Source organism: Trichechus manatus, unplaced genomic scaffold, assembly GCF_000243295.1.
Source record: "Trichechus manatus latirostris isolate Lorelei unplaced genomic scaffold, TriManLat1.0 scaffold00100, whole genome shotgun sequence".
Lineage (NCBI taxonomy): Eukaryota > Metazoa > Chordata > Mammalia > Sirenia > Trichechidae > Trichechus > Trichechus manatus.
The window spans coordinates 5400307-5422087 of NW_004444036.1; the positions used below are offsets into that span (position 1 = coordinate 5400307).

Consider the following 21781-nt stretch of genomic DNA (forward strand, 5'->3'; position numbering starts at 1 on the left):
AAAAAAAAAGAGCCAAAAAAAAAAAAAAGTCATACTTCCAAAATGTAGAACTCCACATATTTTTCATTTGGTTAGCGCAATATTTTATTAGGACTTAGCAATGTCTAAGTTTCAGAATATTTCAAGAATAGTATCTGGCACATGGACACAATAAATATTTGTTGAATTAACGAATGAATTCACCCCAGCTAATAAAACCTGATTTGAGAGAAACACCACTTTTTAAACATCTGTCTCATAAGAAAGTTTAGAGGTAGGTCCAGGAGTATCATGTATCTCCTTTTTCTTCTCTTCCTTCCTTTCAAGACCTAAGAAAGATAGATTATAGGAAACGTTTTGTCCTCATCTCTGTCTAGTCCTGGAAATCCAGCCAAGAAGAGCTGAGTGCCTTTCATCTTTTCCTCTGAGCTGACTGATAATATGGTTTGGACAAATTCTAGACTATCCAGCTCTGATTTAGACTTATGTTCAAGATCAGAGATTTCCCTTTTATCTGTTTGTATGGATTAAGCATTTTATTGAAAGCTTATTTCTGTGAACTGAAAGTTCAGACGTTGTTGATTGAGTGAAAACCCAGATCAAAATATATAAAGAAAATATTATTTTCAAATAATTAATTTGCCTTAATGCTTTTTGGGCAGACTAGCCTAAATTTGGAGGGTACATATGGATGGGAAGAAAGGGCAGATGAAATGATTTTAAAACTTTTATGCATTTCAGGTACTCCGTTCTCCCTTTGCTCCTGATGAGTGTTTTGCAGTGGTAGAAGAACGCAAGTATAGTTTTTAAATCTTTTAGTCTGTCTTTTTAAAAACACCCTGGAATTTAAATTTACAGCTATACCTTGTTCGAGCTTGTTCCTTTTAGCTTGATGTATCTTTTCTGAGAAGTGATTTGTTAAATTAGGAATTCTATTTTAAGTAAGGATGTCAGCGATACTAATAGAATGAATGAGTTTAGAAAATTGGGTTAAAAAATTATCAGGAGAAAGTAAGAAACTTGGATAGTCCACTATAAGGATAGTCTTGAAATAACTAAAAATTGTAAGGGTAGATAGCAACCTTTTGACTTTTTATGTTAAGTGGTCAAAGATAGTGGGTTTTAAAATTAGAAATAATACAGGTTTATATTTCTTGATATATAGCTGAACATACATTTAACCAAAATGGTGATGGCATGAGCTCAGGGGCAGATTAACCAGTAAGCAAGGTACATACGGGCTTAATTGTGTTTACCTACTAATCTATTGTGCACAATTTCACATGGGTTTCATCACATCATTGATGTGGTGAAAAACAGGTAAAATTGTGCACTACAGATTAGTAAGTAAGCACAAGTAAGCCCGTGTGTACCTTGGTTATTGGATACTCCATCCCTGCATGAGCTACAAAGGTCTGGCTCAGGGATATCTCATTTTGGCCTTTTTCAAAGCCAGACAAATACACTTGTAGGTTTGTGGAGTATCATATTTCAGTGGCCTATTTTTCCCCACTCCTTTAAAAATTATGGAGTTCTAAAGTGGATGTATTTGTAGACGTGTATGCCTATTTAAATGATGCTCTAATTTCTGTCTCAGTGGTTGTTTTCAATTGCCTCATATGCATGTGAAATCTGGACAATGAATAAGGAAGACCAAAGAAGAATTGACACTTTCAAATTATGGTGTTGGTGAAGAATATTGAATATACCATGGACTGCCAAAAGAATGAATAAATATGTTTTGGAAGAAGTACAGCTAGAATGCTCCTTAGAAGCAAGGATGGCGAGACTACGTCTCACATACTTCAGACATGTTATTAGGAGGGAACAGTCCCTGGAGAAGGACATCATGCTTGATAAAGTAGAGGATCAGTGAAAAAGAGGAGGAGCCTCAATGAGATGGATTGACACAGTGGCTGCAACAATGGGCTTAAGCATAACAACGATCATGAGAATGGTGCAGGACTGGGCAGTGTTTCATTCTGTTGTACGTAGATAGGGTCGCTATGAGTCGGAACTGACTTGACGGCACCTAACAGCAACAACAATAATTCCTGTCTAGAATATAGAAACCTATGCATCATATGGAGCCCTGGTGGCACAGTGGATAAGAGCTACGGGTGCTAACCAAAAGGTCAGCAGTTCGAATCCACCATCCACTGCTTGGAAACCCTATGGGGCAGTAGTTCTACTCTGTCCTATAGGGTCACTATGAGTCGAAATCAATTCAGTGGCAATGGGTTTAGTTTTTTCATTTGGATGCATCATGTAGCAACCCTCTCTTTAGGGTAATTTCATTTTAAGAATCAAAGGAAGCTTTTTTTTTCCCACTACCTTTGTGTTTAGAGTACTGGGTAACTTATTCTAGACAAGACAAACAAATGACATAGCGTCTGATCCTGAGAGACTCCTAATCCACAGTAAATGTAAAAGTAGAAACTTGTACAAATAGTAATTATTCAGTGCCTACTATGTGTCAGTCACTTTTCATGCTTTAGTGGTTAGATTTGGGCATTGCAGCAGCATCTCTAGGGTAGATGTTACTAACTGATTTTGAAGATGAGACGTAGAGAAGTTGAATGTCTCAATAAATGAGAAATTCAGGATTTGAACCTAGAACCCTCTGACCCTAAAGGCCATGCATTTTCTCTCAACCTTATGGCCTCCCAAATTAAATAAGAATTACCCAATAGTGACCCTTATTTTTTTCTAGTTCATCTTACCTGAATTTGAAGAAGTGTTTTTCTACTCTGTTAACCAAAAGGGCAAAAACAGGGATGCCACATTCAGTTGTGTAGCTTTCCACCGTGCTATATATGTTTGTGCAGGTTTGCAGTACAAAATTGGCCCAACTCTTTGTGGTGTCCTTGGGTAAGTAAGGACATAGCATTGAAAACCTAGAGCACGTAAAAGGAAACTGATCATAAAATTCCTGTTTTTCTTATCTATTCAATAAATTTAGAAAATTAGAATAATCCATTAGTATTTTAGAATGATTCAGTGTATGTTCCTATTTAGATTAGTTGGTATAAATGCTTATGTCAGAGACTGTATTTGAATTTATGATGATACTTAATAGGTTTAAATATTTTAAAGAAAATGATGTATTTATATATTTTTTCCATTTTATATAACAATCTGAAATTTTAATGGCAAATTAGCACATATATTTTGTTACAACGTTTTATAAATAATAATACATTTTTTTATATTCCAGAATATGAAACTAGTTGACATTTAATTAGCTCTTAAATATTTATGGTAAAAGAGAAGATCATGCTAAAATGGTAGGCAGTGAAATTTTCACACTTATTTGACATAATTTAATTTTTTGTGCTTGGCTTACCATGATAATTATGTTTAGGACATAATTTTAAATTAGTCTATTGAATCCTTAAGCTCATGATTGAGTACAGGGAGTGGTAACCTATAAACAAGAATAGCCAGGAAAACAACTGAAAAATAAAAACCGTAAAATGCGATTAGCCCTTGTTGTTGTTGTTAGGTGCTGTTGAGTAGATTGCGACTCATAGCGACCACATGTGACAGAGAAGTGTCCATGGGGTTTTCTTGGCTGTGATCTTTATGAAAACAGACCGCCAGGTCTTTCTCCTGCGGAGCCGCTGGGTGGGTTCAAACTGCCAACCTTTCAGTTAGCAGCTGCGCACCTAACTTGTGCCACCAGGGCTCCTTGTGATGAGCCCTACCAGACATTAAAACATAAAGCCTCTATAATAAAAATAGTTATGGTGCTGGCACATGAATAGACAAATGTACAAGTGGACTAGAATAAAAAGCCCAGAACTAGACCCCAGCTCATATGGAAATTTACTATGTGATAAAGGTGGCATCTCAAATCACTGGGGATAAGATGGACTTTTCACTAAATGGTGTGCTTTTACAACTGGTCAGCATTTGGAAAAAGATAAAGTTAGATCCATACCTTGTTCCATATACAAGAATAAACTCTGAATGGATTAGGGACCTAAATGTAAAAGATAAAGGCATACAAGTACTAGAAAAACACAAAGGTGAATTCCTCTTTAACTCTGGTATACATTTTTAAAGAAAATTTCCATATAATAGGAAAATTTCTTTTAAAATGGCCATTTTTCCCCCTCATTTTGCAGATGTGATCATTTGCAGGTAACAGGCATAGGAGAAATCAGTTTTCCTTCAGTATTCTCAAACTTCTCACTTGGTATTTTTTTTTTTTACCATTACTGCCAAATTTATGAATTCATACTGGTATTACTTCTATATGAAGAATAGACTCACTCCCAGTGACTATGATATGTTTATGTACAATAGCAGTTGTACCTTAAATTTTTTTCATATAATTTTAGTATCAAAGGCAACTCAGATTCCATGATGATGAGACAAGGGAAAGTATGTTAAATTTGATTGTGACTACTGCTGATGAAGGCAGCCCTGGTGGCACAGTGGTTAAGTGCTCGGCTGCTAACCATGATTGTGGTTCGAACCCACCCGCCGCTCCATGGGAGAAAGATGTGGCAGTCTGCTTCCGTAAGGATTTACAGCCTTGGAAACCCTATGGGGCCGTTCTACTCTGTCCTATAGGGTCGCTATGAGTCAGTGAGTCGGAATCAAGTTGATGAGTCAGAATCGACTTGACAGCAGGGGGTTTGATGGTTATGGCTGATGACTGCAAAGTTGAGTTATGGAGACAAAGGAGTTAGGTGATGATTCTTCACTACATAAGGGTTTGGGAAGGAGAAAATCTTGCATAAAATTTAAAGAAACCCCACAAAACTAACATTATGTTGCAATTTTAAAATAAAGTAGAAGAGAGATTCATTATGCAAGTATAAAATGCTTTTTATGAGCTAGGCTCTGTTCTGGAAATACAAAAATGGCATACAGTCCCATAGCTGGTCTTATTAAGTATCTGTTAATGCAATGTAAACTCTTATCCTAAATAAGGATCAGTATATTGACCCAATTTTATAAGTTTCCATTCTTTATACAGCTGCTGTATTATGTGTCACTTAAACCACATGCTACTTGTCGGAACAAAGGGTAATCGGCAGTACATTTTAAATAACTGCTTCCAGAAAAGAGCATTATATAACAAACTATTCCACATAGGGCCTTTCATTGCAGCTTCTATTTTCATAAATAGAAACATACAGTAACATGTACATAAAGTAAACTAGATCGCAAGAATAGTTTAATTAGTTGAAAGAACCAGCGCACTTAATGACTAACCTTTCATAGACTTTTTTTTTTTAAGAAAAAATAACCTATTCTAGGATCCATATGTGAGGGATGTAACATACTTCCAAAAGAAATAGTGGCTCACTAAAGCATAGCTCCAAGAAGTAAAGAGGGAGGATAGAATTTTATCAGAAACTAGGTCTTATGTGTGTTACCCCCTATACTTAGGGCCTCCTAAGTGTCTTTTTTTCAGGAAAATGTTTAAATTTCAGTGTAATCATATCTGTCATTTTTTTTCCTTTTATGGCTGCTAGGTGTTGTATCTTGCTTAAGAAGACCTTTTCCATCCTAGTATTGTACAAAGCTTTTCCTATATTTTCTTCCAGTACATTTATTTTTTAATCCTAATTTAGCTTTTTAATATGAAATTTTAAAAAATGTACAATATAAAGTATTTTTCAAATGGATAGCCAGTTGTTCCAACACAACATATTGGATAGTCTGTCTTTCCCCCACTTATTTGAAATGCCAACTTTATAAAAAATTAAAATGATAAATTTCACTCATATAAACTAAAATTCACACGGATATTCCTATTTCTGGATTCTCCTTTTTTGGTTTATTTATCTGTTTTCATTTCAGTGCAGTTTTAACGTATTGATGTTTTCTGTCTGAATGGCATTTCAAATATTTTGCCTATGCATTTTAAGTACTTCTTGGTTTTGCTCATTTTTTCTTTCATATGAAATTTAAGTTCAATTTTTCAAGTCTCACACAATCTCGTCAGGGTTTTGTTGGGATTACTACATTACTAGAACTAATAGATTCTATAGATTAATAGACTAATTAATCTATCGATAGATTAATAGACTAATTAATCTATCGATAGATTAATGAAGAGAGAATTAATATCCAGACACTATTGGGTCTTTAGGAAACCCTGGTGGCGCATTGGTTAAGAGCTCAGGCTGCTAACCAAAAGGTCGGCAGTTCAGATCCACCAGGCGCTCCTTGGAATCTCTGTGGAGCGGTTCTGCTCTGTCCTTTAGGGTCCCTATAAGTCGGAATCGACTCGACGGCAATGGGTTTGGTTCTTTTTGGTTTATTGGGTCTTCACATTCAGGAATAGGATATCTTTATTTGTTCGGATCTTCTTTTATATCCTTCAGTGAAATTTGATAGCTTTTTAAAGTAAATGTCTTCTATATTTCTTGTTAGGTTTATTCATAGGTAGTTTGTTGTTTGAGGAGAGCCGGTGTCACAGTGGTTAAGCACTCGGCTACTAACGGAAAGATCGGTGGTTTGAACCCACCAGTTGCTCCGCGGGAGAAAGATAATAGCAGTCTGTTTCTGTCAAGATTACAGCCTTGGAAAACCTATGGAGCAGTTCTACTCTGTCGTATAGGGTTGCTATGAGTTGGAATTGACTCGACAGTTGGATTTGTTGTTTATATTCCTATTGTGAATGAAATTTTTTCCATTGCATTTTCTAATTGGTTTTTGCTGTGTATAGGGAAGTTATTGTGTAATGCTCTTATATTTGGCAACTTTATTAAACTTGCTTATTAGTCTAATAGTTTTAGATTTTCTAAGTAAACAGTTACATTATGCAAACATTGATAGTTTTTTCTCTTCTAGTATCTGTAACTCTTACCTCTTTTTCTTCCCTTTTTTTGCATTGGCTAGGATTACTGCTCAATGTTGAATATTCTTTTTTTAAATTGTTGTAAAAATATACATAACACAACATTGCCAAATCATCAGTGTTAAGTGAATATTCTTGACCTTAGTGAGAATGCTTTTAAATTTCACTATTAAGTATGTAGGAGTCCTGGTGGCGTGGTGGTTAGGCGCTCAGCTGCTAACTGAAAGGTTGGCAGTTTGAACCCACCAGCTGCTCCGCGGGAGAAAGATGTGGCAGTCCTGTAGAGATTACAGCCTTGGAAACCCTGTAGGGCAGTTCTATTCTGTCCTATAGGGTGGCTGTGAGTCGAAATAGACCTGATGACAATGAGTTACTAAGTATGTTGATAAGATGATTCTGAATTGTCTTAAATGTGTCTGTCTCTGCATTTGGCAAGGTCTAGTTATCCTTTTTCCAAATTGATACACCACCTTTCAAATTTATAATTAAAAAATAAATCTCGTATTTATATAAAGCCTAATAATTGGTTTAGAGAAGTTAGTTTAAGGAAGTGATCATTAGTGATCTCTGAGGCTTAAGGGTTTAGCTTCCTGTCTTCTAGGAAGCAAATTTATGTTGAGGATTATTTGCACATATTTTATTTTAACTTAGTAACTTAGATTATCACATAATTTACCTTCAGATTTTATAATAAAAGTGTAGTTTTAGCTAGAGAAATTTAATTCTATTTTGAGCTGATAGTAGTTTATATGTACTGATGATGTGATTTTACCATTTTTACTGTTGGGTCATCAGGGATCTAACTATGTGCTTCATTATTATTTAGAAATTTCCTGAAAATAGTTTTAAGTATTCTTCTTGAAATTCATAAAGCCAAACCTTTGAGACTAAAGAAGTGGACAGGTGGAACCATTGGATTACTCCCAGCTGGGGCCAAAGAGTATTCCACTAAGTTTCTGATCTCTGCTCCATTTTCTTTGCATCAAGAGAAGAAGAGGTGGCAATAGTAGAGTCAATATCATGTCTGTCTTCATTTTATAGAAATAGTTATTTGAAATACAAGTTTGTAATCTTGAAGTCTTCCTAATATACAGGGAATATTAATTCTTTTGCCAAATCACGAAGCCCTGGTGGTGCAGTGGTTAAGAGCTACAGCAAGCTATGGCTGCTAACCAAAAGATCGGCAGTTTGAATCCACCAGCTGCTCCTTGGAAACCCTATGGGGCAGTTCTGCTCTGTTCTATAGGGTTGCTATCAGTCAGAATTGACTCTATGGCAACGTTTTTTTTGCCAAATTTCACGGATTACCTTCCCCGTGCATATTTTAAGCAAAATTTTTATCTCATTAGTTAATGTAAGATTTATTTTCAAAAATCAAAAAGTAAATGTTGTTTGTATTGTCATTCTCTTTTTTTTTTTTCTTGGCAGCCAAACTGTATAGCCTATTGCTGTTGACTCGAGTTGATTCCAACTCATAGCAAACCTATAGGACAGAGTAGAACTACCCCATAGGGTTTCCAAGGAGCAGCTGGTAGATTTGAACTGCTGACCTTTTGGTTAGCAGCCAAACTCCTAACCACTGCGCCACCAGGGCTTCTTCATTGGTTCTGTTCCTCATTTTAACAATTCTTGATTTTATGGCTTTATTAGGTCATAGTCAGAGTAACACTACTCTTCTCTCATTTGATGTACTTTGCCAAGGCTTTTGATTTTGGAACATGGTTTATAGCTATGTTATTTCTAAAATAAATTTAAAAGCTGTAAGATATTTTGGAGCAAATCTTAAACTGTAGTTAATATTGTACTCTTAAAAATTATTAGAAGATTGAAATGAAGAATAAAGAAAATAAATCGTATTCCAGAAGAAATGCCCCTAATTCAAGTATTCATTAGTTGACCAAGGTGGAACTAGTTGATCTCAAAGCTTTACAACACTGTATATGTTAGAGAGTAGATACTTTCTTAAAGCATTGGGGATAATTAAGACAGATGCACATGGGCTGTATTTCCCTCCAGAGAGGAGGAGTTTCTCAAGATCAATTATTCTATTTCTTATGCTAGAGTTTTTTATCATTTTTAATTTCTTTTTTTTTAATACTTTCTATTGTTAGCTTCTAACAAGATCACCAACCTCAAGTCCCTAAAATGAACCCCCACCTATTTGAGCAGAAATAATTTTGGTTGTTTTATTCCTCCTTTTTGACAAGATTTGAGATTGCCATAAAAATAATGAAATCAACTCTTTTTATATATAAAATTTTCCTGGGATGACATGACTCAGTTTTGAATGCAAATCCAAGTTTCCATTTTGAATTCCTTACCTTTTTTGGATTATAGCACTGGGAAGTCAGGATCACACTGCTTTGTTCATAACTAGAGGTGTCCACAACTTTCACAGGAACTTAAAGTTGCCTTTGTCATTATTGAATGAATCACACTTTTCTTAAACGACTTTTAATCTGTGATGCTATAACCAAGGGAACATGTTTCCTGGGAGACTGCTGACAATAAAAAGTAATTGTAGGTTTTCTTGCATTGTTAAATATTTTAGTATATTTCTTATTATATTCTTTCTTGAAATAAAAAGTTCTTTTTCACGCTACAGTCCTTGAAAAATTTTCCATTTCTGGAAAAGTACCTTGAGTTTAGTAGCTTGTTGTTTAAAGTTATTATGAGTTGTGAACTACTGACTTTTGGAAAGAAGTGGTTTTGACTCATTTATGAATTTAAAATAGAAAGTTAATATTAATATTTCTCATATACATTCATTTAGAAAAATCTACTAATATTTTCTGTAGTTTTCACTGTGATTGTAATGCTTATTAAAGTTAGCTTTTACTTTATTACGTTTATAATATTTGCAAAACAGTGCTTGGAATATCTCTTAGTTTGTGACTACTCGAGATGACTACTTGGTAAGTGCTTGGTTGGTTCCTTTTACAAGGTTGATTTACAGCTGTCTGGAGTATAGGCCTGTGTAGCAGTCTGTGGTAGTATATCTGTATGTATGCAAGTCATGCATCCCTCAGGATTGTTTCATTGAAATTCACCAATGGAGAGATGTGGAATTGAACTGAAATAAAAGCTTGCTAAAAGATTGTTTACACAGCTGCTTGTAGGCAGTGACCAAAGTCTCATTGGAGGGCGAGTGAATGCACTCTTGTTGGGCCAAGCTTAGACATTTCTTGGGTAGCTCTTTGCATAATATAAAGTCATTACATGTGTTGGGTCTTTGCTATTGCCCTCATCTCCGCAATCCTTACATTCTTTTTTTTTTTTTTTCCCCGTTCTTGCTTGGTCTCCTTTCCCTAGGAGAAGAGCTAATTGTTTATGTCTTGTGGAGGTAATTTATTTATTTTTTTGTCTTCTCATATGACATCAGTATCTATTAACCTTAAATTATATTTCATGTTAGACAGCTCTTCCATTCTGAGACCTGAGTAAAGATGATCTCCATGTTATCTTTCTCTTTTTATAAATGCCTGTCTCTCAAACTAGGCTTTTGAGCAGTAATTTAATCAGGAGAATCATAAGAACATTAAGCTCCATTAACTGTTGGGTCCCCAACAATATGAATCTAGTATTAAATTATGACTTAGAACTTGGGAAATATCATCTAAAAGCTAATTCTTAAATTCCTGGCAAGCAATTACAATCTGCTAAGAAACAGATGTTATGGAGGTTAATTTGTGAGTGGAGAGGCAGTGACTCTGTGGTGTAAGGGGTGAGTGTAAGATTTTTAAAAAATGTAGGTCTATCAGTTTATTTCTTTGACAGTATTAACCAAGGCTCTGATATTTTCTCTCTCTTTTTTTTATTTTGATTCATATACAACTCTGCAGAACTTTTTCCTCCTTCCTTTTTTGATTTTGAGGTATCTCTGACCCGCTTCTAGGGATTTGGAGTCTAGAGGAAACCAAGGGAAAGCAATGATAACTGACGTTTTCTTCCAGTTTGATTGGTGAGAGGACAAACCTCACTTCCCCAATGGACACTGATCACAGTAGAATGCTATCATAAATGATGGCAGATTATACTGACTAGAGAGGAATTATGAGAAATTAAGACTCATACTTTAGGAGCTTTTTGAAAAATGCTTAATGATAAAGGACATGAATTTGTATAGCACGTGGTTTCTTTCCATTTTTTTTTGAAGAACTTCCATTGCACTCTTTTATAACAATATTGTAAAGGATGAGACTAGTTGTTCTTAATTTAGGCTGGTGATTTTCTCTGCGGACTTCACATTTTAGAAAATCAGGAATAGTTTTCTAAATGCTCCTTAAAACAAGCAATTAGGAATTTATTCAAATAAGCATAATTATAATTAGTTTGAAATAGCCTTTTTTTCCCTCTCCCTTTAGCTATAATAATTTGTCTAGCCTACAGTAAATGAGAAATTTGTTCTTTTTTTTTTTTTTGTTCTTTAGCACTGTGGTTTATAAATTTATGGTATATATTTGTTGATTCTTGGGTATCATTATAAATATATCTTCTGATTGGGATTGGTAAGCCAAAAAGGACATGGCTAGGCATTTAGAAACATAAGCCTAATTGTGCTTATGTATGTGTATTATCAGTCATTATTATTGTCCTATTTAATAATGACCTCATCACTTGTTGAAGAAAATCAAGTATTTTTTGACAAGCATTGCTCTAGTAATATCCATATTCTGGCTATTATAGATTGTGACATGAATTGTCTGTAAAATTTAGCTAAAATTTTAATTGGGTACTTTTTAAAAAATATAAAAACATTATTAAACTTGGAATTTATTAGTGCACAAGTGATTAAGGGAATGATATTAAATTTATAATTGTACAAAGTAATATAGGATCTTGCTACTCAAAAGTGTGGTGAACAGACTAGTAGCAGCAAGAGCATCACTTGGGAGCTTGCTAGAAATGCAAAATCTCAGGCCCTAGCCCAGACTTACTGAATCAGGAGCTGCACTTCTAACAAAACTCCTAGATCTTTTTATATACATTGAAGTTTGAGAAGTGATGGGAAATTGACATTGCTTTGAGTTATAATTATGAGAATTATTTAGAGCATGTCTTATGAATTTTAAGGAAAAAAATCAGGCCCTCAAAATAGCCTATTTTCCTAGGTCAAGTAAAATTTATGTGATAGGCTAATAAAAATTATAATAAAATAATAAAAACCCATTGCTGTTAAGTTGATTACGGCTCATAGGAACCCTATAGGACAGGCTAGAACTGCCTTATAGGGTTTCTAAGGCTGTAAATCTTTACAGAACCAGACTGCCACATCTTTCTCCTACAGAGCAGCTGGTGGGTTCTAACCCCGGAACTTTCAGTTAGCAGCTGAGTGCTTAACCACTGCTCCACCAGGGCTACTTTTTTTTATTGTACTTCAGATGAAGGTTTACAGAACAAACTAGTTTCTCATTAAACAGTTAGTACACATATTGTTTTATGACATTGGTTAACAACCCCACAGCATGTCAACACTCTCCCTTCTTGACCTTGGGTTCCCTATTACCAGCTTTCCTGTCCCCTCCTGCCTTCTAGTCCTTGTCCCTGGACTGTTGTGCCCCATTAGTCTCGTTTTGTTTTATGGGCCTGTCTAATCTTTGGCTGAAGGGTGGACCTCCGGTGTGACTTTATTACTGAGCTAAAAGGGTCACCGGGGGCCATACTCTTGGGGTTTCTCCAGTCTCTGTCAGGCCAGGAAGTCTGATCTTATTTTGTGAGTTAGAATTTTGTCCTCCATTTTTCTCCAGCTCTGTCCAGGACCCTCTGTTGTGATCTCTTTCAGAGCTGTGGGTGGTGGTAGCTGGACACTATCTAGTTATACTGGACTCAGTCTGGTGGAGGCCATGGTAGATGTGGACAATTAGTCCTTTGGACTGATCTTTTCCTTGTATCCTGTTCTCTTCATTCTCCTTTGCTCCCGAAGGGGTGAGACCAGTGGAGTATCTTAGATGGCTGCTCACAGGCTTTTAAGACCCTAGACGCTACTCCCTAAGGTGGAATGTAGAACATTTTCTTTATAAACTTATGTTATGCCAATTGAGCTAGATGTTCCCCGAGATCATGGTCCCCACAAGGGCTACTTTTTAATGTAATAGTATGATTATGTATTGATTCTGACACATGAATAAGTTCTACTTGTAGGTTTTTTCCTTAACTTCCTTTATTAGGAGAAGTGTAAGGGGGGATGCAGATAGGCATGGAGGGATAAAACAGGCCAAAGTAAGGACATTTGGGTAAGCTGTATGCTTCAACTCACATAGCTGAAATAGCTGACCAAGTGAAGGTGCTGAGCAGGAAGATTAGTTCCTGCCAAAAATGATCCTTTCTTTGGCAAAAGGCAAACTGGTCACAAGTCACTGTTCTACACATGAAACCAGAGAGAGCTTTTCAGAACACAAGACTGATTTATAAACCTTACCTTTATTAAAAATTTTTTTTAATTCTCTCTTTTTTTTTATTGTGGTGAAAACATACACGCCAAAACATCCACCAACACAACTTCCACATTTACAACTCAGTAACATTGATTACATTTTTCATGTTGTACCACCATTATCCCTATCCTCATCCAAAACATCCTACCACCATTAACATAAACTCAATGCCCCCAAACAAAAGCTCCTCTTTTCCTCTTCTCTCCTAACCTAGTAACCATTAATAATCATTGGTTTCTATATATTTGCTTATTTCATATAAGTTAGATTATACAGTATTTGTCCTTTTGCGACTGACTTGTTTCACTCAGCATAATGTTCCAACGTTGATCCATGTTGTGGCTTGCATCAGAGCTTTTCTGTTTATGGCTGCACATATTCCATTGTATGTATATACCATATTTTGTTGATGGACATTTCGGTTGTTTCCACCTTTTTGGCTGTTGTGAAAAGTGCTGCAGTGAACGTTGGTGTACTTTTTTTGTTTGTGTTCCTGCCTTCTGAATATATACCTAGGATTGGGATTGCTGAGTCATATGGTAATTTTGTGTTCAGCATTTTGAGGAACTGCCAAACTGTTTTCCACAGTGGCTGTGCCATTTTACATTCCCACCAGCAATAGATGAGGGTTCCAGTTTCTCCACAACCTTGCCAAGACTTGTTTTTTTGATCATTGCCATTCTAATGGGAGTGAGGTGATATCTCATTGTTTTGATTTGCATCTTCCCTGGTGGTGCAGTGGTTAAGCGTTTGGCTGCTAACCAAAAGGTAAGCAGTTCGAATCCGCTAGGCACTCCTTGGAAACCCTATGGGGCAATTCTGCTGTGTCCTGTAGGGTCGCTATGAGTCAGAATCAACTCGATGGGAATGGGTTGTTTTGGGTTTTTAATGGCTAACGATGTTCAGCATCTTTTCATATGCTTGTTGGCTATTTGGATATCTTCTTTGGTGAACTGTTCCTATTTTTTGATTGTGTTGTTTGTCTTTTGTTGTTATAGGAGTTTTATACATATGCATATATACATACACACACACACACACACACACACACACACACACACATATATATGTATAGGGCATTGGGCCCTTATTTGATATATGATTCCCCCAGATTTTCTCCCAATCTGTAGGTTTTATTTTCACTTTGTTGCTAAAGTCCACTGACATACGAAAGTATCTCATTTTTATGAGGTCCTATCTATTTTGTCTTTTACTGCTTGCTTTTGTTATCATATCTGATAATCTGTTGCTAAACACTAGGTCCCACAGCCCCACCTCTACATTTTCTTCTGAGAATTTTATGATTTTAGATTTCACATTTATGTCCTTATCCATTTTGAATTGATTTTTGTGTATGGTGTAATGCATGGATCCTGATTCATTTGTCTGCATGTGGAAATCCAGTTTTCCCAGCACCATTTATTGAAGAGATTCTTCCTTCCCCATTGAATGGACTTAGCACCCTTGTCGAAAATCAGTTGACCACAGATGTATGAATTTATTTCTAGACTTTCAATTCTGTTCCACTGGTCTGTATGTCTATTATACCAATACCAGGTTGTTTTAATTACTGTAGCTTTGTAGTATGTTTTGAAATCAGTAAGTGTGACTCCTCCTACTTCATTCTGCTTCAGGATTGCTTTAGCCATTCAGGATGCCTTGCCATTTCATGTAAATTTGAGGATTGGCTTTTTCATTTCTGCAAAGAAGGCTGTTGGAATTTTGATGGGTATTGCATTGAATTTAAAGATTGCTTTGGGTGGTATTGACATCTTAACTGTATTAAGCCTTTTAGTCGATGAACTCAGAATATTCAATAAAAACCAAAACCAAACTCATTTCCGTTGAGTCAGTTTCCACTCATAGCGACCCTTTAGGACAGAGTAGAACTGCCCCGTAGGGTTTCCAAGGCTGTAATCTTTACGGAAGCAAACTGCCACATCTTTTTCCCGTGGAGCAGCTGGTAGGTTCAAACTGCTGACCTTTCGGTTAACAACTAAGTGTTAACCACTGTACCACAAATTGCATATCATGGCCTTTAGTCAATACTCTCTATCCTATCTCCTGTTAGAATGGCAATGATCAAAAAAACGAGTGCTGGTGAGGTTGTGGAGAAACTGGAACCCTCATCCATTGCTGGTGGAAATGTAAAATCGTGCAGCCACTGTGGAAAACAGTCTGGTGGTTCCTCCAAAAACGGAACACAAAATTACCATATCACCCAGCAATCCCAATCCTAGGTATATACCCAGAAGAAGTGAAGGCAGGAACACACACTGGGTCTTTGCCGTTTCCAGAGTCTAACAGTCTTTCTCCCTCTTTGCCTTGTTGACCCCCACTCATCCCTAGACATTAGTTCCCAGAAAATCTACCCTTGATCTCTCTGATTTGGTCAAATCCCCCTATTGTTTAGGCTCTTGGAGTTCCATGCCAGGTACCTTTCCTTCCTTTCAATTTTATTGTCAGGGTTATTTGTGTAATTATTTACTTAATGTGCTTCTCTCCCAATAAACTATTAGCTTCATGAAGGCAAGGGACCATCTGCTCACCTTTTTATCCCTACCCCTAGAATAATGCCTGGTCCATAAATAGACATTCAATAAATATTTGTTGAATGAATAAATGAAAGTTTATACCAGGAATTGGAAAAGCAGTAGGGTGAGGATCCTGATACTGGGACAGGAAGGGAGGAATTCCTTAGCTAGCAAGCTGATTGGTGAGAGAAAAGTCATGTGGAGATCTGTACTGTGGTGGTAGTATAGGAGCAGGCGGTTATTGACCTATGAACCTGGTTTAACTCTGAGGAAAACAAGAGCATTAAGGGAAGTCTGGGGCTGAGATGATCCAAGATTAGATGTGTCCCCAGAAGTTAAGTTGGATCAACAAGTTTTACCCTTTTCAATGGCACAGCTCATGGATTGTCCCCACCTTTTCCACCCCTCCTCACCTGGGGAACAGCTCCCTCCTGCCGAAGGACATGTCCTCCCTGGAGAAGGAAATCTCTCCCAGCACCCTAACAAAGATGACTCATTAATCCTTTTTGATACTATTCCTTCAGAATTCATCTGGATGACATTTGGATACAAGATTCTTGTTTTTCCCCTTGGAATGTACAATTTTTTATAGAATTCAAAATTCACGTTGCTGAAACAATTTTTGGCATGTCTTCATACTCAACAATGTTGTTTAGACATTGAAAATAATAAAGAAGATGACAGCTGTATTAAGGTTCATCAAGATTAGGCAAATTATTTTCTCATGAATTAGCATTGGGCGAGACATCATATTGATGAGTTCTATGTAAGATTCAGAAACCCTGGTGGCATAGTGGTTAAGAGCCACAGCTGCTAACCAAAAGATCAGCAGTTCAGATCCACCAGGCACTCCTTGGAAACTCTATAGGGCAGTTCTACTCTATCCTATAGGGTCGCTATGAGTCAGAATCGACTCATGGCAAAAGGTTTGGTTTTTGGTTTATTTGTAGAAAAAATGCATGATTTTATGAGCTTTCTGATTGTATATATTTTAGAAAATGGTTTTATTGTCTAAAGTAGATATGATAAAACCCGAATGCTATCTGAAAACTGACATCCAGGAAATGATTGTTTTAAAAAGCCTTAAAAGTTAAATATATATATATATACACATATATATTTGAATTTCATCCTTTTGGTAGGAGGGCGTCACTGAAGTTTTTGAATTGGAAAATGGCTTGATTAAAGAGTGTTTTTGAGATCTGGCAGTGATAGACTGGATGGACTGATGCCAGGGACAGCAGCTAGGTATGCATCAGGGCAGGCTGTACAGTGACAGTGGGATCAGAAATGAAAGAACAGAACAAGAACTATTTTGAATGAAGAAATTATTTGTCTCACTGATTGGCAAGAGATTAAATTGGGGAGTCCTCAGAGATGGTTTAAAGACTGGTAGAGATAGAGAAATACATTGCTTAGTGTGAATAAGATTGGAGAGGAAGCAGTTGAATCTGGTGATATTGATCATTGGTGATCTTTAAAAAAAGCAATGTCAGTAATGTGAAGGAACTGAAAACTAGATTAAAAGTAATGTCTTGTATTTGAATTATCATTCGTGTATATGAGTAAGCAAAAAGATGTTCAGTTTATGCATGTTTACTTTAATTTCCTAAACTGGTTTTGCAGAACGAACATAGGTCCTCACATATTTGCACATGTTGATCTTTGTTCTTCACAGTAAATAGTGGCAACAGACCTCTCACTTGCTGTGAACATAAGTGTTTTGTTTTTAAATAAGAGTACGTGTTTTACGTATAAAATGATATAAATGGTATATATATATATAATGATATGAATGGTATAATTTCCTGGAGTAGGGATACAGTCATCCTCCACACAAAGAAAGAATGTATTTTAAGGGGAGTTTTGAGATTTTTGAACACTAAATATAGTAATTTGCATATTCTATTTTCACATCTTATATTAGATTTATTTATGTATTTATTTTCCTTTAGCTTTTTTCTGTAATGTTGATTAAATGGAAACTTATGCATCCTTAAGAATATCTCTCAATTGTCCTCATTTTGTAAATTTTTTGACTCTTCCATTATTTTTGGAACCTCTTTCTAGAACTGTAATCATGTTCATTCCTCTTCCCTGCAGATAGTAGAAAGCAGTATAGTTTACTGAAAAAGTTAGAGACACATGCAGGAGTAATGATTTCAAACTTTCCTGTTGATTGTTTTAAGGCATAATATTATATCAGACAAAATTGTATATATTTCAGTGTTTCGTTGACAAAAACGATTATTTTCTCCATAGTAAATTTGTAAGGTTTAGAGCTTGGCTCAAAGTTTATTTTCTGCATGTTTTTTTAAGAACAATGAATCCAGTAAAACCAGTTACCTTGATTTAATTTCGATTCATGCTGACCCCATGTGTCAGAGTAGAACTGTGCTCCGTATAGTTTTCAATGGCTGATTTTTCAGAAGTAGATCACCAGGCCTTTCTTCCAAGGCACCTCTGGGTGGAATGATAAAAAACAAAACCACTTGCCGTCGAGTCAATTCTGACTCATAGCAACCCTATAGGACACAGGAGAATTGTCCCATAGGGTTTCCAAGGAGTGGCTGGTGGATTTGAACTGCCAGCCTTTTGGTTAACAGCCATAGCTCTTAACCTCTGCACCACCAGGGCTCCAGGGTAGACGGATAGGTAGGAATTTATAAGTGAAAATTACAAATTTTACTTATGAACAAAAACTAATATGTCAGGGAGAAAGAGCAAACTTTGGTGGAACCTAAGGAAATAATTTCCTGCAACATTAGAGCTTAGAATATTAAGAAAACAGGGTATACAGTAACATAGTTTAAAGCGGATATGTATTGGTTCTCATTATAGCTACTTAATAAGTACAACTTGTTAAGACTAGCCATGTAGTCACTAAAGAATTTCTCATACTGTATGAGTGAGTGAGAGGGATTTTAATTACTACATGTATGCTGCATAGATCTTAGACTCGTGAGGTTCAGGCCTTTAGTCCTGTTATATATTCATTTTGTGATTTTTGTCAATGACTCTTTCTGGACCATATTTTCTTTATACATAGATTTGAGATAATGATTTTGACCTTTCAGTCAAAACTCTAAAATATTATGAGGTCATTGATTATTTACAAATAATGTGGTATTAAGGAGCCCTGGTGACTCAGTGGTTAAAATGCTCAGCTGCTAACCAAAAGGTTGGCGGTTCAAACCCACTAGCTGCTCCGCAGGAGAAAGATGTGGCAGTCTCGTTCTGTAAAAATTGACAGCCTTGGCAACCTTATGGGACTGACTGTTCTACTCTGTTCTGTAGGGTCACTATGAGTCGGAAATGACTCCACGGCAGTGGGTTTTATGTGAAATTATATATGTATATATAAGTATATATGCACAGACATATATATACACATAAACATATATACATATATATATATATACATATATATATATATGAGAGAGAGAGAAGCATTTTAGGAGTGTTGGAGAAAATGTTCAGAAAGGGGATTGAGAAGGGATGGACAAAGAGGTACGAGACCCAGGAGAGAATGATATACATACCAGTAGAGAATGAAAGAAAAAGAAGATAGTGTAGAGAGGTTACAAGGTAACTCAAGTTACGTTAATAAAGTTTGAGAGTATAATAAGGACATGTGTGGCCTGGTACTAGACCCTATCAGAAACCAGGCAGCTTTTAGGACTGTGACTCTCTTTTCTTCTCTCAATGGCTGCATAATCTCGGTTATGGGACTTTGCTTCTCTTTGCACATTTGTTCTAAACTTGTTTCTCTACTTATAGTTTCTGCTCTGTTATAATTTCAGCCCTAATGTAGCCCATTATGGCCTTTCATCTCCCTCTTTGATATAATCAAGACCTTTAAGTTTCTGCTAATTGCCTCATTTATAGAGGCTGACTCAGTCTATAGCCTGGCCAATCACTTATGAAGTGGCCTGGATAATCTTGAAAAAGATAGTTTCAAGAGTGTAGTAGAGGTAAAATTCAAATACTAGTGGATTAAGGGGTGCAATGGAGGTAAGGAAATAAAGGTAAGAGGCTTAGCTATGAAGGGAATGACAGACTAGTTGGGAACACGAGATCAAAGAAATCAAGGAAAGATTTTTTTTTTAAAGGGCAGAGGTTTGAACATAGGAGTTAATGAATAAGAAGTGGTTGAAACAGAGCGACTATTGTTTAATTGAAGTAGTGTTAAGATGGCCAAAAATGGGATTTCAGAGCACAGGAAGATACATTGGCTTTATATAGGGAGTAAGGAAAGCTCTTCCTCAGAAATGGGGTTAAAGAAGGAATGGAATGCAGATAAGTTTGAAAGCAGTGGAACAAGTATGAGTGAATTTATGCCTGTTTCTGTGAAACAGACAGCAAGGAGATCTACTGAGAAGAGATCCAATAATGGCTGAACTAGTCCAGAGTGGAAATGGACTTAACTTTCTACATGGTAGGGGTTAATGCTTGCTTTTTGTTTATTTGTTTGGTGCAACTGTTTTCATTCTGGTCTTCCATATTTTTCTTTTGTAGGTCTAGATGACTGTTTGCAGCAGTATATTAAGAACTTTGAGAGGGAGAAGATTAGTGGGGACCAGCTGCTACGTATTACACACCAGGAACTGGAAGATCTGGGGGTCAGCCGCATTGGCCATCAGGAACTGATCTTGGAAGCAGTTGACCTTCTGTGTGCACTGGTAAGGATATAAAACTAGTGAGAAAGGAAACCTTTTTTGTGTTGTTTTCTTGCCTTTTCTTTTCCCCCTTATTTCTTTCCTCCTTTTCCTTTTCCTTCTTTCTCTCTTTTAGTCATTTAAATGCAGGTAGAAAAACAAATCCCCAAATTCTCAATCAACTGGATGAGGTATTTTCCCCCTTCTTGTAATCTGGTATATTCTACAGTGTTAAATTACAAATTAAAGAAATTACAACTCACCTGGTGACATTACATTTAGGTACTTGAAAAACTTAAGTTAGAGATCACCAAGGGAGTTTTTGCAGCAGCATTTGAAATATACAGTTGTATACAATCAGTTTGGAGTCCATTCCCTTCCCAAAGTCTTGACTTAGTATCACAAATACTAAGAAATCTTATTTTAGAAAAATCATCCCTAAAATAATCAAATTATTTGAGTGTTCTTTATGTATATATCTAATGAAAATTTAATGTTGTGCATTACATGGTTACTTTTGTGTGTTAAAAGAGCAATGCCTAGTTATACAAGATAATGTCAAAGTAATCTTCCTGCAAGATTCTGATAGTACATTAGATATTCTAATTAGAATATACATTTTTTTCTTTCATGTTAGGTAAGCTGACATTAACCCGATTGATTTTTTAAAAATTATTCCAGATATTTGTTAGGGGACCAGAGATACATAGAGAAAGAATATGAACTTTATCATGTGAGAATCTGGGTTTGAATCTTGGCTCAGTCAATTACTGAAAATTGAGAGCAAATAATTTCCCCATAGCCTTAGTTCTTTTATTTAAACCGGAGATAATAACAACCACCTCTTGATGTTGTTGTGAAAAGTAAATGAGGTAGTGTTTGTATAGTGTCTGATTCAGTACCTGGCACATAGTAGTCATTCAATAAATAGTAACTGTTATTAAGATGATGATTAATTAGAAATGAGCAGATAATTAAACACAATTCAATTCAAGAATCAATTAATACATTTAGTACTGTGTTATTCCTGTTGTGTCAGATGTGAATAAGACCTAGTTCCTGCCCTCCTGAAAACCCTAGAAGGGGGCAGTGACATACAAGTAATCAATCACAATACTGTAGGATACTTACTAAAATAATAGTATGAGCTAAGTATTATGGGAGCAAGGAAGAAAAAGTAACTAGCTTTGACAAAGATAGATGAGTTCATTTTAAAGTAGGTGATCTTTAAGCAGCCTAATGGAGGAAGAGCAGATGTTTGGTAGGTGGAGGAAGAGGGAGAAGGGCATTCCAGGTAGATAAAACAACACGTACACAGGTACCCAGAATAAAGAGCATGCATGGCATGTTTTA

The 21781-nt window shown here is 36.1% G+C and overlaps 1 protein-coding gene across 5 annotated transcripts in view; it reads left to right on the forward strand.

Moving 5' to 3' along the window:
• Positions 1–21781, forward strand: part of CNKSR2 (connector enhancer of kinase suppressor of Ras 2) — a 281133-nt gene that overhangs the window by 25743 nt on the left and 233609 nt on the right. For all 5 annotated transcript variants that reach the window (XM_004382841.1, XM_004382843.1, XM_004382842.1 and 2 more), the window contains exon 2: positions 20289–20452. In XM_004382841.1, the coding sequence (XP_004382898.1) occupies positions 20289–20452 (164 nt within the window). The remainder of the gene's footprint in view (positions 1–20288; positions 20453–21781) is intronic.